This window comes from Phascolarctos cinereus, unplaced genomic scaffold, assembly GCF_003287225.1.
Source record: "Phascolarctos cinereus isolate Bilbo 61053 unplaced genomic scaffold, phaCin_HiC Scaffold_4;HRSCAF=312, whole genome shotgun sequence".
Taxonomy (NCBI): domain Eukaryota; kingdom Metazoa; phylum Chordata; class Mammalia; order Diprotodontia; family Phascolarctidae; genus Phascolarctos; species Phascolarctos cinereus.
The window spans coordinates 673819915-673831953 of NW_027555847.1; the positions used below are offsets into that span (position 1 = coordinate 673819915).

Sequence of the window (12039 nt, forward strand, 5' to 3'; positions counted from 1 at the left end):
TCTTTGTGTCTCTGCAGTGTACAGTACAATATTCTTCCTCCACACTAAATTCAGTAGGCATTGAGCTTTCGTAGGAACAGACTGTGGCAAATGCTTCTAGAAATCCCTACCGTAACGGGGGCCCTTTTCTTCGGCCCGGTGAATTGTCTGCAGCCCAGCTCTTCTCTCTGTGGCTCTGGTGTCTGCTACTTAACATGCCAAATCTTAAATGATTAACCCCTTTTTCTTGAGGCTGCAAGCTCTGCTTTTATCTAGCAAGAGCTGCTCAGAAAGATGAGCTTTAATTGCATATAACCTTAAAAGAAAGCTGTCTGAAGTTAGGTGAATTGTGAAAGGAAGGCTGTTGATGGAAACGGAAACTTGAAGAGCAGCTGGGTCAGGCTGGTAATTGATCTCAGTGCACTGGGGCCCTTTACCAAGTTGGGACAAGCAGGGCTGCTGGAGGAGTGTGGGAAGGGGTTAATATGCCCTTGCAGAGGACTGCTTTCCTTAAAGACTCGAAAAAGCTGTCGTTTACTGAAGCAGTCTTTATGAGGCATAAGGCTGTGTTTCTGTACTGGAAGATGAAATTGGAAAGGAACTCCCCACTTGCTGAATAAGCTTTTCCTGCTTTTCTTCCACTTTTCACTTCATACATATCAAATGTTTATTGTGTTTTATTCAGATACTCAGCCACTTGCGGATTTTATTAATGCTAAACTGTTGGATTTTGATTACAGGATAAAGCCAAGGAGGATTACAGTCAGGCTGTTGACTGGTGTATCAAGCTGATTTCTGACTACAGAATTCGAATTGGTAAGCGAGGGAACCCCGTGCTATTAGTAAAATTAAAGAATATGAAAGCCTTTAAAATTTGTTAATATTAATCCACAAAGAGTAGGACAGAAGAAAGTGAGCTCTGAGGTATTTTTTAATTCATTTAGTTTAGAAAATTGAGGGTTGTTTGGGAAGGGGGAGATTGTAGAGTTCTTTTTCTTAAAAATGATTAAGAGCAAAATAGGTCTTCCTCTCCTCTTGGCTGAAGCTGCCTAAAGGCAGGGAATTAAACTTTATGATCCTTCTAGGTTCTGTTTTACTTATCTGAGCAGTTCTTCATTTTCCAAAGTCTTGGAAGAGGTATGGGGCCCACTCTCCTCTATCTCCAGGGTAACTGAAATTTTACTATATTGTGTATTCATGGTTCCCCATGACTTGAGGTAAATGGACAGGGATGTGCATTAGTAGCATAAACTCGCATCTGAAAAAAGGGAAGAGTGGTTTAAACAAAAGGTTAGTTTCTCCTTGAAGTCTCTCCACAAGGAGGACGTTTGAATCCTAGCTTTGCTCTATCCATCCACCTCTAGGGAGGCTTACACTTGGAAAAAATACTAAATATCACTTTGACTAGCCGAGACCCAAAATAATAAGTGTTTTCCATTACTGCCTCCTCATTGATGGCTGGACAAGGGCTGTCTGGGTCAGTCTTAGAATAGCAAACACCCAAATACCAGGTATTTTGATGTAGAAAAAAATCCTTCTTAAGTGGCTAGCTATTTGTGTGAACAATCCCCTTTTTACATTTCTTTTGTACAGGTTGTGGTTCTTTTGCAGGATCTTTCCTGGAATATTATTCTGCTGATATTAGTAAGTACAGCTATGCTTTTCTAATTCTGTCTTTCTTTATCCTTCAAAAACAGAGAAGTATTTAATGCCATCCAGTGGACTCTGTTAGCACGGAAGCAGTCAGCACAGCAGGAGTTCTTGCTGGCTCTCCTGTAGTCTACTCGGAGTAAATTGGCCTGTGGGACCAAGTTTGAATTTGGTGCCCTCAGGGCAGTTTCAAATTCCGCTCAGGTTTTTAGCTTAGAGCAGGGAAGGCTTCCCCTCAATTCCCACAGAAGGCAGCTGCCCAGGGCTGAGGGGGGAGTGCCACCACCACCACCATGACTATTTCTGTGTCCCTTGCTCATGGGCCTGAGGTAGGAAGCGCTCAGTGCACCCCAGTGGTCGGTCCTGACACTGTTTAGAGAAAAATCTCTGGTGATAACAGAGTTAATGAAATGTTTCACAGTAACACAGATTTAGATTGTGGGCTATATAAAGCATAATTCAGTTGCATAAATTTTGTCACTTTAACATACTGATTTGTTGACATCCGTTCTTCCTGCCATGAAAGGAGTTAAGATTAATTTATTTGTCTGGGAAGTTGGGGCCTTTCTCCTACTTGCTTGAAGTTAATTTGGCAATGTGAAAAGTAAATGGCTCTTTCTCATGAAGGATCAGGAATTCTGTCAGAAGAAGAGTTCTTCATTAGATGCAGTGCTTTGCTCTGTTAATTGCCTCACTGAAGTTAGCCAGACTCTCTAGGGGCATGGCTTCCCTACTGCCAAGAGAGTATTTGTTGGACCAGGGCCAGCTGGCTCCAGTTCCCTAAGTGCCCAGCCCCCCTCTCTAGAGCAAACCACAGGCTGGGGCAAGCTGGTTTGGGGCTCTGTGTTCATGGGCAGAGAGAAGTCAGTCTCTCTGGTAATTATTCATCCGGAGCTGAGTTCACAACAACAACAGCAGCAAACCAAAGAAACCCAAAACACTGGGCATCCTTGGGCAGGAATGTGGGGAAAGCTCCAGATTCAATCAAGCAGAGCTCGTAGGAGGCTCGCCCCCTCTTGCTGACGTGCAGAGGTCTGGACTGAAGTTTAGCAGCTTTGTATATTGAGTCTTGCTTCATTATTGGCAGCGATCCAACAGTTATTAGCTATTTGATCATGGGCAAGTCACTTAATCTGCAAGCCTTGGTTTCCTTATCTAAATAATGAGACACTGCTTGTACTCCATAGCTCGTGAAGTAGTTCTAAGGAAAGTCTTACTTAATCTGAAAGCAGGAATAGGAATGTGAGTAGTATCTAGGAGGGACCACCCAACTGCACTGCACTGCACTGCATGTAGGAGAAGCAGAATTGGATATTTGGGGGATCCAGTCATGTATCCAGACCATTCTGAGAGTACCAAGAGTAAAAGCTTCTTGAAACACCCTGCCCGTCTTACATGAAATCTTCCTCTTCTCTGTGAAAATCTAGAATCTTAGTATGTTTACAAAATCTTGCTTGTCCCCTGGGGAAAAAAGTAGAGTTTTATCGACTGAATGTGTCTTTGTTTTCTGTTGTTTGTTTGAATGGTAAACTATTTTACTTTTAAAGCTGATGTACCTTTTAGGTGTTCCGGTGAGAAAAGGAATGCGGCAAGCACCCATCAAAACGGTGTTTCCCATCCTGAACAAGGAAGACCCTGAAGACGGTCTGCCTGATACTTCCTTGAACAAAAAGCTGCTTTTCAAGAAAGTCCTTCCAGACCGAAGGAGGGCAGCCAGAGACAAGGCCAATGAGAAGTTAGTGGAATACATAGTGAATGAAAAGGGGGCAGAGAACCATCTCTTGGCTATTTTAAAAAGCAGAAAAAAATCCAGGTGGCTGAAAGAATTTTTGGATTCAAGTCAGTACATGAAGTGTGTTGAAACATACCTTGAGGATGATGAGCAGTTGGACCTTGTGGTGAAATATTTACAAGGAATCTATCAAGAAATAGACAGCAAAATGCTGAAGCTAATAAATGGCGATGGAATAAAATTTATTCTGAATGTTCTTTTGCCTGAAGTAAGTTGCTGACTTTATCAGATTCTGATTTTTTGGCTTGGGGTTCTCCTGCCTGTTGGCCCAGCAAGATCCCCACTCCAAGGATTAAGTGATGATTGAGCTGAAGAGTTTAAGTGCCGTACCATTTTGCTCAGCACAGCAGTCTGAAGGTTCTTTATGTAGAAACCGAAATATGTTTGAAAATACATTTTAATTAAGTAGGGCACGGCTGAGCTGTCCTTGCAGTCTTACCCAAAAAGCTTATACGTGTAACTTAGAATGCTGGCAGCATGGAACATCTATTTTGGAGATTGTAAATCAGTTTTCTAATGATTAGAACCTGTTTTCTCTCCAGTGCCATCAGAAGTCTTCACCGAGTAAGCGGGTTTTCACCATTATATCAAATCTCTTGGCCATTTTGCAACTGGAGACTAAATAGATATCCAATTTGTATTTTAAAAGTTTTCTTTAATGATAATAAAGTGAGCCATGTATATCTTGTGTGTGCTCTTGCTGCCCTTTGGATGGAGTACCATAACAGTCTCATTATCTGGCATGAGGGAGATAATATTCCGTCTGTCTTCATGCCTAGTGGAACCTCCTCTAGAATATTCTAGCCAGTTCTGGAGGGAACTGGGAACTGTGTCATACAAAAATTGGTTGAGAGAACTAAGAAATTTTACCTGGAGAAGAGAATACTGTGGGAAATACCTGTTTTCAAGTATTTTTAAGCCATTATGTAAAAAAAAAATTTAGACTTATTCTGCTTGGCTTCACGTGGCAGAAGCGGGAGCAAAATGTGGGAGTCACAGAGAAGCAGATTTCAGTTCACTATGAGGGAAAACTTACTAAAAATTAGCGTGGTCTGAATAAGGATCAGCTGCTATCAGTGGTATGGTTCGGGCCACATGAGCATTTATCAGACACGTTCTTAAAGGGATTCCTGCTCAGTCATGGGTTGGACTAGATGACCTCTTGGGTCCCCCTTTAACCCTGAGATTCTGGGAATTATCAGAATAATATTATCAGGTACTTCTTAATGTGAATTCCTTATTTAAAGATAAACTAAAAATATCCACAGAAACACTTATGTGTTCAGTGAACTAATTACCAGACTCCATCAAAACAACATTCGGGGTAATTCAGGCTGTGGCTCTTCCTCTTTGCCATTGAGTGTGATGAAGTGTTATGGCATTATCTTTTATAGGCAGTCATTTATGCGATATCTGCAACTGATGAAATAGACTACCAGACAGCTGAAGAGAAATATATAAAAGGACCGTCTGTGAGCAAAAGGTATGAAGCTGCTAACATTTCCACACCATTTAAAAAGAGATTTCCAAAGTCTTTGTTTCCAGCAGTTATTATGATTTTGTTTTAAATGATCTCTATTTATCTACTCTCTAAAAGGTATGAGCATGCCCCAACAAATATTGCACTTACGAGCCTTAATCCATTGTAACGACCATTTGCCCAGATGCCCAACGTGAAAATCAGGTGGTTGTTATCTGAGCTGGTACTTGAAATTAGGCAGCCTTAACAGTCCTGATTGTTGGTTTGCTTCTGTGTAGTTTATATTGTTGCAAATTATTCCTTCCTCTAATATTTCAAGGCAATTTATTTTGTAAAGTGTGTGAATTAAGAAGATTGAAGTGTGGAGTAGTAAAGAGAAAGCTGGCCTTTGGAATAGGGAAGACTTGATTTCAAGTTAACATTAGGCAGCGGTGTTACTGTAGTCCAAATGTCTGATTCCTAGAATGGTTATGTGACTTTGAAAATAAGGATAAATTCGGGTGAGCACCTAAAAGAAAAAACGTCAGGACTAGGAGATACTTGAATCTCCTACCTTTTTGGTTTTCAGGGGGATTAATTTTTCTTGGGGAATCACAAGGTCAAGATTGGAATGGTCCCATTAAGAGTATGCTGGGGCCAGCTCAAACCAGCTCCTCAGAGCCACTTGTTCAGTGTGAGCATTTATACTTTGGATATCAGCAGACTCAAAAATCAGGGCTTGATTTGTTGTTTTGCTCATCATCTAGGCTTAATGTTGATGCTGAGAAAGAGAATGTTAACAATGCAAATTAAACTTTAGAGTGCTGGGCGTATTCCCCTACCCTGGCTCCCCTTCCCCCCAAGAGCCAGTTGTTAAGCTTTTACTAGCCCACCTCTGGCATATAACAAGCAAACCTTTTGGAACTGGTTCAGACATGCTCTTGTAGTTCCTAATGGTTCAGATCAGTGAGGCAGAATGTTTATTAAAAACATTATGGGAAATTGAGGTGTTTAGTCTTGAATTTAAAGGTCTAGCTAGTGAATTAGGAGCTAATGGATATATAAAACACATATATAAAAATGGGTATATAAAACACATATATAAAACACAAGCCAAATGACAGACTGAAGACAAAAACCTAATTTGGTCAGTCTTAAGTAGAAGGCTTTTTTTTTTTAACATGTTGAATAGGTAGGTCAGAATCATAGATAATTGGGTCATCTCATGGAACAGATGACTAGGAAAGAAATGAACTTGAAATTCTTAAATCATATAGGCATAGCCTTATTGTGTAGTTTCTGAAAATGAATGCTTACTTATGAATTATGGATGGTTAATCAGCTAAGAGGTCTCACTGCCAAAAAACATTTAGCCATTGCAGAGTTTTTAAAAGGCCAAGTAGAACTTAGGCAGGCTGAATAACTCTGGGAAACTCTTTTCTTTAAATTAAGAAGACCTGGAGGGGCAGCTAGATGGTGCAGTGGATAGGACTTTGGCCTTGGAGTCAGGAGGACCTAAGTTCAAATTCGGCTTTAGATACTTGACATCTACTAGCTGTGTGACCCTGGACAAGTTACTTAACCCTGACTACCTCACCAAAAAGCCAAAAAAGAGAGAGAGAGAGAGAGAGAGAGAGAGAGCTGGATGTTAAACTGCCCCATGGACCTAAATTTGACTTCTTTATGAGACGATTGTTAATCTTAGTGAAGAATAACAAAAAGTTGGAAGGGAAACATATCCAAACTCCTCGTACTGCAGATGAGATTGAGTAACTGACTTCTCCATTTGCTTCAAGTGCTAACATCCTAGATCTTAATATGGAAGGGACCTCAGAGGCAGTCTAGTCTTTACTCCCACGCATTTGATAGATGATGGAACTGAGGCCTAGGGAGGTTAAGAAACTTGGCCCAAGCCACACTGGTAGGAAGCATCAAGATGACAGTTGCAAAGCCAAGACTTGACCTAGGTCTCTCCTCTCCTCACGAAGACAGCCCATGGGCTTATGGGAAAAGCATTGAAGTTGAAACTGTTCTCCTTCTCTTCCATCTCTAGGTCTGTGTAGTCTGTCTAACCTCAGGCTCCAGCCCCTCACTTCTTGAGCCTTCATTTTCCACATCTGTAAAATGAGAAGCTTAGGCTGGGAACCTTCAAGGTCTATTGTAGTGCTAAAATCCCGAGGCCCTCTCAACTGCACTCTCCTTCCAGCCTTAGCATTCCTTTGGCCTATTCATGCCCTTCTTTCTCTTAGAATCTGTCCCTGAACTGCTACATCCAGACAATCTTAAAATTTTTTCAGAGATTGTTTCCTCACTTGGCAGGAACTAAACATTCTCAAAAGTTAGGGGGGCAGCTTAACATAGTGGATAAAGCTGGGAGACTTGAAGTCAGCAGATGTTCATTGAGCCCTGGCTCTGCTGCTTCACAGCTTTGGGCCTCTAGGTAAGACTGTTAGATCCTAGGCTCCTTGCAGACAATAAATTGTTTGGTTTTTAACTTGAGAGCATCTCTTCCCCAATGGCTATTAGCTTGAAAGTCTGTACTCCTTTGCTGCCTCTGTTTCTTCCTTTATAAAATGAGGATAATAATATTTGCAGCAGTTACATGAACCTTAAAAAGTGAGATGGAAATTGTAGTGATTCTTTATAAGTAACACTTTTTTTTAAACTTTAAATTATGTCTGAAGTAACTATAATGAAGAATTGCTAAAGTAAAGAAATAGGGAAGAGAATTAATGATTTTTGATATTCAGGTGATGGTTTTATGCCATACGTTTGTGATATGTATTACTCTAAGGTTACTATGGAGTGAATAAACAATAAATTGGTTGTGTTGTATATAGTATCAAATTATACATAGATGGATCGATAGATCGATAACCAAATTTGGTCATTGATTCTGCAATCTAAAATGTATATTAAGAGTTTTATGGTTCGAAAGTACTTTTCATACTTTAAAACCTATCCTCACTACCACCCTGTGAAATAGCTTGCTCTTTATTTTGCAAACAAGAAAATGACTTTGTGAAAGTCATACAGCTGGGAAGTGGCAGAGGAAGAGCTTAGGTCTCTATTTTCTGATCCCAAGCCCTATTTATTTCCTTTGGGGAATGCACTTCATGAAGCAGGAGAAAAACATTTTGGGGTGTGTGTGTGTGTGTGTGTGTATGCCTTATTTGTGTAATCATAAACATTATTTCAAGGAGGTCGTTATTCTTAATGAATCATGAGTGAATATTTTATTAGTTTATGATTCTTTTATTGAAGAGTTTGATTATTTTAAAGATGACAAAATTCATAGAGTTTTAAAATGAAATATCCTTTGATATAAAAGAATCCTGATTTAATGTTTATTTCCTTCAGGGAAAGAGAAATGTTTGATAAAGAACTTCTAGAGAAAAAACAAGGAACTTAACATTGTTGAAGACTGAACCAGCTTTTCCAGAAATGTCTCCAGATGTGTCAAAACCATAACAGGAAACCTTTGTGTTCTAAGTTGACTCATAGGTATAGTTAGTAAGAGATCTTTCTGTGTAAAATTCTTCTTATACTATAAATATGTTTTGTGGAAATGGGAGCTTTCAAAGTGTTTTTAATTCTTACTAATTTTGGATATGTCTGTTGTTGGTCTGGGAGTATATATCCCTTGGATGTGTTCTATGGCACTGCTTATGAATTTTCAGGGAATCTTTCCTTAGAAAAGCTGTTTACAAAAGTAGTCAGTAGTGTGCATTTCTATTTTTATAACATACTGCAGGCCAGTTTCCTACCCCCATCCTTTTTTGAAATTTGTAATTGCTGGGTAATTAATGTTTGAAGAGACCAACACATTTTGTAGCATTTCTGGTTACTATTGTGCTGTCCTATTTAGTGTAAATTATGTGTTGATTTTTTTTTTTGATATTGAAAGAAATCACTGGTATCAGTCTTAAAGTGTTGTTTTTTTAATACAGGTTTGGGATATGTAATTCCATAAACATCAATCTTTTTAAAATATTGCTTCATTGATATTCAATATGTTGGACTTCCTCTTAAATATTTTCCCTGCCCCTACTCTCTTTATATTCATTTTGGGAAGAAATTACCTCCAAGAGGTGAAACCTGAGGCAGAGATGTTTTCTTATTTTAACAGAATAACCACAATTGTATGTGCAAGAAAGTATAAGTTGCAGTATTATCATAACTATTTTAAATGGAGCTTTTCCAAGTAATCCATAGTGAGAATGGATCTGTGAATGCTTACAAATCATGCATTTTTCAAGAATGTGTGACTGAATGAAATTACATTGTATTGTCAACCATTTTGATAGCCCCGGGCCAGATTCTCTCACTACTTATCTCACCTTCCCATGTGCATCTCCATTTTTTGGCTGTGACTGAATCTTAACCTGGCAAGCCTTGGTCTCAGGCATTGTGACAGCTAGATTTCATTGTATCAGCAGACTGGTTCATTTGACCTGATCATCTTAGTTTGATCCCCACAGGCTTTCTGGGTAATGCATTATAGGAAAGTCAAACACTCCTCTTTAAGGTTTATCTAGATCATTTGTTGGGAGATAAGTTGGCATTAGAAACAGTTGCATTTTTTCTGAGAACAGCCATCAATGTCTAGACCCTGGAAATATTAGCAGTCGAATCTTCGGATTCTAATAGGTTTGGGCCATTCAAATTTAGGAAGGACCGTCTTATTGGTAACAAAAGACTCAAACTGATGAGTGATTCAGGTCCAGATTGATATGAAAGTTTGATTTCTGTGGATTTGAAATGTTAGAGAAGTTAAATTTACTTTTCAGATTCTTGGTGTGAATATGAATGCTAAAATGTGGTATAAACATGAACTTAGTAGAATTTTATATCCTAGTATGTATTAATTGCACATATTCTTGCTATATATGTGCATGTATATATATTTATGCATATATATATATAAACACATGTATTTGTTATAGAGTATATGTGTGTGTATATATTTATGAAATTGCTATGCATATCTTTTTTTTTTCCTTAATAATGATTAGGGAATCTTAAAAGATTGTATTTTTGGATTTGGGAGTGGGGTTGGGGGCAGAGGGAAGACATCTATTTTCTTAGTCTCAGTATAGCTTTAGAGTCTAGTGTTAATAAGCATATGTGAATATAATTCCAATTAGTCAATTGCACTAAAAATTTGTCACTAAGTTACTGTTTCTTTTTTGAGAGAGGACATAACTTGCACATGCCTGAGTCACACTAAGGTCATTATAAGCCAGTGATAACTTATAATAGGCTGTAACCATTTTCAAAGTGAATTTGTAAGTATACAAAGTAGAAAGAGAGATGTGAGTTAATTTCAATGCTGTTCTCTTTGCACAACCTAGGGAATATTTGTGCTTGTAAATAGCCTTCTTCCCTTGAGTAAAATCAAAGAAGTCTAAAAAGAAATCCCATTTTTAAGCAATAGAGGTTCTTTTTATTATTATTATTTCACCTTCCTTTGCCATTTAATCCAAATGAATTGTTTAAGTATTTTCCGTGTTTATGGTTCTACTAAATAAATTCCTGGAATTGGTAAATTCAGAGGTCTGAGAGTCTGCAGCCACTGTCCTTGATCTGTTTGACTTTTTTCCACATCATCTCATCAGTCTCTTCCTCCAGCATAAAAAAGAAACACACTTTCTCCTCAGTCTCCATCTTAATATTCCCAGGGAATGTGAATCAGTAACTGGTCTGGATACACAGCTGCAGAGCCATTCACAGATCAGAAAGGATCTTGCCGTGCCACTCTCAACAGTGTTTGAAATTGTGTACTACAGCTCATCCATGGACAAATGAAAAAAGAGCCCTCTTCATCCCCAAAGACAAACACAGGAAGAAATGGGACAAGGGGAGATAGAGATTTCTTGTATCAGGAGAATAAGCTTTCCATGTTTCCCACAGCGGTTTTACAGCATGGGCACTTGTTTTTATAGCAAAGCTATCATCCCTCTTCATGCAAGAAGCCTAGACAATTTAACTAACCATTTCTAGTTGCAATCGGTTAGTTCAAAAGCATTTCACCTTGTGCTGATAAAAACAACACTGACCTTGGAGGTAGTGCCATAACCATTTTTAATACTGTGCTAAAAATCAAACTGCTGTAGGTGACAAGGTCAAATGTGGGTGTGTGTGTGTGTGTAAGGAATCTGTCAGAATGCAAAAAATTCTGGTCATTTATTCCAAACCATTTTGATGTGTAACATTAAAATTGCCGAGTAATTGTCCCTGCTGTTCCCCAAGTCTAAGAGCTTTTATGTAAAATTAAAAGATAATTGATACAGTTTGTGGGCTTTTTTTTGTTAGGGATGGGGGGGGTCATACTGGGGGGAGGGGACCAACTATTGGAGTTTTTAATGGGAAGAATGTCAAAGATCACTGATAGTAGTTGGCGTTTATATAGCAATAACTGCACATACGTTATCTTCATTTGAACTTCATGATACTTCAGCTCTATATTGCAAGAAGTATTCCCATTTTATAGATGAGAAGCCAGTGCCTAATTAGGTAAGAAATATATGTTTTCAAGGAAGCTTAATTTTAAGCACACTTGGGTGTGTTGAATATTTTATAGGTCATTCATAGGGAAATGTCTGTACACTGGAAGGGATCTCTGAGGCTTCTAGTACAAACTCTCATTTTAGAGATGAAGAAATAACGTAGACAGAGAAACAAGTGATTTGGCCAAAGTTACATAAGTAGTAAGGGGCAGAACTGGCATTTAAAGCCAAACCCACTGATTCCTAATCCTGGGCCTTGCCCACTGAACAGACACTTAGGAAAGCTCCCTGCTAAGACACAAATGACACTGTCGCTGGCATGGAGGAGCTTGCATTTTGTGGGGAGATGTACATGGAACAATAATTTCAAAATAATTGGTGAGGTGAGGGCACTGGCAGCTTGGGGATCAGCACCGGCTTCCTGGGCGAGGTGATGCGTGGGTTACATCTTGAAGGAGGCGCAGGCGAGGACCTGGGCGTTTCGGGCCGAGCCAGGGCGCTGCGCTGGGTACCAGGCACAGGGACCACGAGCTGGGTACCAGGCACAGGGACCACGAGCTGCACGGGTTGGGGGGATGTCAGAGGCAGGGGCAGTCAAGCCCAGAAGGTTCGTCTGGTCGGAGCCGCGTTGGGAAGGATTGGATATGCCG

The 12039-nt window shown here is 39.4% G+C and overlaps 1 protein-coding gene across 1 annotated transcript in view; it reads left to right on the forward strand.

Annotated features, from left to right (window-relative positions):
• The window catches only part of PWWP3A (PWWP domain containing 3A, DNA repair factor), a 30739-nt gene extending 19567 nt beyond the window's left edge, over positions 1 to 11172 (forward strand). Inside the window, exons 11-15 of the mRNA XM_021009011.2 lie at positions 720 to 795; positions 1573 to 1623; positions 3193 to 3629; positions 4816 to 4904; positions 8241 to 11172. Coding sequence (XP_020864670.1) covers positions 720 to 795; positions 1573 to 1623; positions 3193 to 3629; positions 4816 to 4904; positions 8241 to 8292 — 705 coding nt within the window. The 3' untranslated portion in view covers positions 8293 to 11172. The remainder of the gene's footprint in view (positions 1 to 719; positions 796 to 1572; positions 1624 to 3192; positions 3630 to 4815; positions 4905 to 8240) is intronic.
• Positions 11173 to 12039: the final 867 nt, after the last annotated feature.